General features: G+C 60.8%; 1 protein-coding gene across 1 annotated transcript in view; it reads right to left on the bottom strand.

Moving 5' to 3' along the window:
- SMTN (smoothelin) overlaps positions 1 to 5723 on the bottom strand; it is a gene marked incomplete at its 5' end in the record, with an annotated part of 7269 nt that overhangs the window by 918 nt on the left and 628 nt on the right. Inside the window, 8 exons of the mRNA XM_010158894.1 lie at positions 437 to 588; positions 661 to 784; positions 860 to 1030; positions 1356 to 1419; positions 1581 to 1643; positions 2233 to 2397; positions 2673 to 2748; positions 2834 to 2992. Coding sequence (XP_010157196.1) covers positions 437 to 588; positions 661 to 784; positions 860 to 1030; positions 1356 to 1419; positions 1581 to 1643; positions 2233 to 2397; positions 2673 to 2748; positions 2834 to 2992 — 974 coding nt within the window. The remainder of the gene's footprint in view (positions 1 to 436; positions 589 to 660; positions 785 to 859; positions 1031 to 1355; positions 1420 to 1580; positions 1644 to 2232; positions 2398 to 2672; positions 2749 to 2833; positions 2993 to 5723) is intronic.

Genomic DNA, 5723 nt, shown 5'->3' with positions numbered 1-5723 from the left:
AGCCCTTCAGCTGGACACGCTCCATCTCTCAGCACCCAGGAAAACCAGAAGCAAAAGGGGAAGAGACTGGAGAAGCTGCAATGGTGTTTGAGCCCCTATGACTGTGAAAGGAGGCACCTGGCATGGATAAACCTCACTCCCCAGGGCTGAAGTCCCATACCTGGCACCCTGGAATGGGATGTTGTACTGCCTGTGGCTGGGTGGGCTTAGGGAGCTGTTGCCCTGCATTTGGGTGCTCTGCCCCATACCTGGGGAAGCTGAACCCCACGCTGACCCATGCCACGCCAGACTGAGCTGCACAGTCTACGCAGCCACTGCTTCCCCCCTGGTGTCCAAAACTTGTTGCATGACAACAGGCACCCCATCTCCAGTGCCACTGCCCCTGCCCATGTCCCCCCTCCCCCCAAGCCCACATGATGCCACATGAGCTACGTACTCTGCAGAGGAGAAGGCCACCTCAAAGTTGTGGCGGCGGTTCTGGGGTGTCAGCTGACTGTAGTCAAATGCCTCAGGGAAGAAGTTGTGGACCAAGGCACAGAAGGCCATGCCATCACTCCAGCTGGATGAGAAGTTCTGGATGTCCACGTGCTGTGAGGGCAGGAGAGTTATCGAGGGGCAGAGCGACTGGCCCCAGGGACAGGGAGAGGAGGTGGCACTCACCTCATAGCCCCGGGTCTTGGCTCTGCACCAGTCCAGCAACATCTGCTTGATGCTGTTGGCATTGGGCACACCAAAGCTGGAGGAGCGCTGCACAGCAGTGTGTGGTGCCACAGCATTCGGCGAGCTGCAGCAGAAGCAGCAAGGTGTTAATCATATGGTGCTTGCCACCCCAGCCAGCCTGCACCCAGCCCAGCCTCACCTCCCACCCTCCTTCTGCAGCTTCTCCATCATGGCCTTGCGAGCCTGCGAGGCCGATGTTTTCGGCATGCTCTGAGCTTTCATCAGCTCCTTTTTCTTCTCAGCCTGGCGCCGCTCCAGCGCAGCCAGGCTGCTCTGCCTGGAGATGCTTTCATCTTCACGGTCAAAGATGCTGGGAGAGAGACAGGCAAAGACAACGGGCAGCCCAGGGAAGGGCATGTGGTGACCTTAGCCCATTGCCAGGCTTGCAGCTTTGGAGACCTCCATATCCCTGGGATAGGTGAGGGGTGGGTTAAGGTTCCCAGCTGGCAGACACATCTTCATGCCCATGGAATGACCCATGGGAACTGCTGGAGCCAGCAAGCATGCCCCAAAGCCCAGAAGGCTTTGGGAACATCCCTGCACAGGGAAACAAGCAGCTGGGCAGAGAGGGTTTGTGCGAGCAGACAGCTGAGAGGGACTGCTTGGGGCTGCCCTGGGGGAACACTGCCACTCACCTGCCTGTCTTCTTGGAAGAGGAGCTGTAGGATGACTTGTTTTGAACGAATGTGTTGTTGCCATCTGCAGACAGAGAGAGAGGCCTTGGGCAGGACCAGAGGGAAGTGCTGCCAGGCAGGTGGGGAGCTCTGTCTGCACCACAGGCAGGGATGGCTCAGCAGCAGCCATGTCCCTGGGGATACGGCCAGAAGATGCCATGGGGAAAGGGCAGCAAAAGCTCTTACTGTCCGATCTCCTCACGTAACTTGACTCCATGGTTGTGGTACGAGAGGTCTTGGTGCCATCGCCTGCAGGGAGCAAGGCAATGGGGGATCAGCTGGGGCCAGGGGCAGCAGCACCCACAGACTCCTGCAAAGCACCCTCACAGCACAACAAGGAGGAGAAGTCCCAGGTGGGAGTCACGACCAGGACAGGCAGAGGGGGAAGAGAGGTATGTGCCCTCCAGGCAGAGCAAAGAGACCAGCACAAAGGAGCAGGAACATTTCTCAGCCCCCGGCAGCAACTCTTGGCTTGAGCTACCCAGGGACTGAGAGCAGAGGTGTAGGGGACAGGAGACAAGCCTTAGGTACAGACAAGGCCCCTGCCACCCTGAAGGGGTGAAGGATTGAGTAGGAAGTTGCCAGAGCAGATCACTTCAAGATCCCCAGGCAGGCTCTGGGCGTGCCAGAGAAGATGCAGCAAAACTCAGTCCTGACCCATGGTCCTGCTCCCAGTGTGGTCAAGCCAGGCCCAGGACAAGTGGCAAGAGCAGCAGAGAGAAGCTGCAGTGGCAGAGCAGCAGGAAAACTCCACAAGGTCTCCCAAAGGGCTGGTACACCAGCTGTGCTGGGCAAGTGAGCCCTGCTACCTCCCACCCCCCCTCCACCCAGCCCATACTAGACTGGACAAGACGCTCTGTCTTGGTGACGGTGCTGCGTGCTGAGCCGTCGGCAGACTGGGTACTCTGTGTGGTAGTGGTCTCTGTAGCGTGGCCAGCCCTCCCTGTCACAGCCTGGCTCCTCATCTCCTGCAGCCGCTGGTCCCGCTCCTTCTCCCGCTGGTCTGCAAATGCAGGTGGGAGACAGTGTCAGCAACGAGAGGCAGAGGTAGTGAGCACAGTCCCCACCACACCGGGTGTCCCACGAGCAGCTACTGGTCCAGAACCAGCTTGTGGGAAGGACAGTGTCGCCAGCCTGGCACAATCAGGGTTGCAGCAGAAGACTCGCACCCTCCTGCTTCACCATGTCTAGACAGCCCTGCTTCTGCGCCCAGCTGCCTCCACCTGCAACACCACTGCCAGAGCGCTGGCGCCTGTGGAGGTCACCATCCCCAAGTACCTCGCTTGCGCTGGCGCAGCTCCCGCATGGCATTTCGGATCAGTCGCCGCTCCTCAAAGTCCGTTGTCCGATCCAGCTGTAGGAGGAGGTGGAGATCAGCATCACCCCTCAGCTCAGTGTCTCCTCACCTTCTCCCAGCAGCCCAGCGGCAGAGGAGGTACCATCTTATCCAGAACATCCTCATCCTCGATCCTGCTCAGCTCCTCGATGTTCAGCTTGCTCTTTCTCTCCAGCTCCCTCACTTGGGCTTTCTCCGTGCCATTGGGCAGCTCTGGCTCCAGCCTTGGTGCCCGGGGCTGTTCCACCACCTCCGGCTCCATCTACAAGGGCAGCACCATGCGACTGAGACCCTGCCAGCTCAGCCACACAACCCCCACCCCATGCTGCTCAGGATCCAAGCTCCCCATCAACCTGACATTAAGCCAGTGCCATGGGCAGAGGGGAGCCTGGAGAAGACATGCCACGTGCGGCACAGGTGGTGGGATGCCACAGGCATCTGTGGTGACTGAGGCAGGAAGGGGAGCATGCCACCCCCCAATGGCACCTGCTGCCCTAGGAGGGCCTGGCAGTCTCTGACCTGCTCCCAGTCTGGCTGCCAAAATGTCCCCAAACATTCAGCACTCCCCATCACTGCAGGCTGCCAGGGCCCTCTAGCAAGCAGGGGCTGCCTGGGCAAAGCCTAGTGCCCAGCAGCAAGGAAGGTGCTGGCAAGGCCAGTGCACACTGTTAGCAGCACAAGGGATTTCCAGGGAATTAAGGGACTTAGCAGAGAGAAGAGCTTGTGCAGGAGATCAAGAGCCTCCTCCGCATCCCTGCTCAGGATCTAGGCCAGCTTGGCCCCCACCAGAGCAAAACCAGGACACCAAGTCCCTTTCAGCATGACCCCCCAGCAATGTGTGGCAGGCAGTAGGCTAGGCCAGGCCAGGAATAGGGCAGGGAAGCAGCAGAGACAAGGTGCCAGTGTGGGGTCAGAGCAGCCTTGACACACACCTGGCCCCATCCTGCACCCTGCTGCCCCAGCCCAGAAGCCGGCCCATGGCAAAGCTGCTGGCAGAGGACACTGGCCACATGCTCTGATACCACCACCCATGCCCTGCAATTGCTGTGTGCAGGCAGGGGCAGGACAGCTGCCTGCAGCACGCTCACCCGGCTGGCATGTCAGTAACGTGCTGCGGGCGGGCACTGTTTGCCCCCTGTAGCAGCGAGCCCCAGTGGTTGCAGATCCTAGTGACGCTGTGTCACCCATGCACCAGAGCTGTGGCCCCACCCTGTGCCAGAGGCTTTGCCGACTCTTGGGGGCCCCCACAAGCCCCAAGAGCCAGGGCCACCCTGCCACCCCCACCGCCAGGCACTGCCACAGGGCAGTGCTGCCTGCACTCACACCACTATTGCTCCGGAAGAGGTGCAGAGACGATTGCTGGCGCATGCTGGAGAAAGCAGGTGGATGGGCTGCAGTGCCGCCAGGCTCCTCAGTGCCCTCAAAGTGGGCGCAAGGGTCCTGTGCTTCCAGAAAGAGGGGTTGCTGAGGTCCTCCCTGGGGGGGTCCTGCGGCTGCAGCTGCAGCACCAGCAGGTCGAGGTGGCGGCCCAGGCGCGCCAGCTCTGCCCGCATCTCCAGGTGCTCCTCTTCCAGCATCTGAAGCGTCTGTGCCAGGGGCTGCACCCATTGCAGTGCCTGCTCCAGCTGCCTGTCCACCACCTCCTGGAAAGCCCCCAGCTCCCGACGCAGCTCCGACAGCTCAGCTGCCCCAGCCTCTGCCAGGCTCTCCAGGCTGACTCCCGGCATGGCGGCAGTGCCGGTGCTGGCAGGTGCTGCAGTGAGCCCCAGTCAGCTGTCCTCTACCCTTTATAGGGGGCGCAGGGAGGGCACCACCCCCGGCTGGAGGCCGGCCCAGCACAGCTCTGTGCCTGCTGTACTATTCTTGTCACAGCAGCCCAGGGTCCCACACAGGGGGACCAAGGCAGGCACTGACACTTGGCAGCATTTCCAGCCCCAGGACCAGGTGGCTCTGCGACGGGTAGCCTTGCCAAGCACCCCCTTACCCCAGATGGCTGCCAGTGCCCTCGATGCCAGCCTGGGGGGACTGTGGGGCACAGCAGGGGGGGCAGAGCTCCCATGTGGGAGCAGCCCCAACTCACCAACATGCTGGGTGCGCTCCACCCATGTGCCCTTTCGCCCAAGTGCCCACCTGTTCCTGGCCAGTGTCACCCACAACACACCAGCATCTCCAGCCATAGCCTGGCACCTGTGTGAGGGTCTCTGCCACCAGCTGTGATTTTTGGGGCCCCCATCCCACACATGCTGTCTGACAAATGCCACAGGGGAAGCAGGTTCCTGCACAATGGGCACAGGTAGCACCTCATCGGTAGGAAGACATGCTGCAACAGTCACTGTCCCCAGATCCACGCACCCCGCCGGTCCCTCCAACCAAGTCCTACCTGTCAGGCCTGCCAGCACCTCTGCCTTCTCCTCACTGCCCACTGAAAGCATACCCGAAGGCTGCGTCTCCTGACAGGCAGCTCATGGGTCTCAAGCCACCCACCCTGCCTGGCAGTGCCACTAATACCTTAATGAGAGTTGACGAGCTGCTTGGGCCAAGCCTGCCCAAGCGCATTAGCGTGGGAAAGGCAATGCTATGCAGGCAGTGAGCTGCCTGTGGGCAGCAGGACCTATTGGCTAGTGCAGGCAGAACTTGAGGGCAGCCCTGCCAGGCTATGGGCGCTGAACCAAAGATGGAGTGAGCCAGAGGTGCCATGGTCCCCAGTGATGCCATGCCCATAGAGGCAACCAGGCACGCGTAGGGCCACCGGCAAGGCAACGCAGCACTTGACATCCTGGCTCCTGCCAAGGCTGCACACAGCGTTGTGTATTACCCTAGATGGCCAGGAGCACATGAAAGCACTTGAAGGTCTACATGCGTGGTGCTGCCTCCCTTGCACACCCAGCCCCACCACTCCCAGCACACGGTCTGCATCCCACTCACCCCCCAAAACAGAGCAGAGGGGATTGTTTTGGGTTTTTTTTTCTTCTTGTCACACCCAAGAACCCCTC

Source organism: Eurypyga helias, unplaced genomic scaffold (genome assembly GCF_000690775.1).
Source record: "Eurypyga helias isolate BGI_N326 unplaced genomic scaffold, ASM69077v1 scaffold21169, whole genome shotgun sequence".
NCBI classification, from domain to species: Eukaryota; Metazoa; Chordata; class Aves; order Eurypygiformes; family Eurypygidae; genus Eurypyga; species Eurypyga helias.
This window is presented reverse-complemented; position numbering and strand designations above follow the sequence as displayed.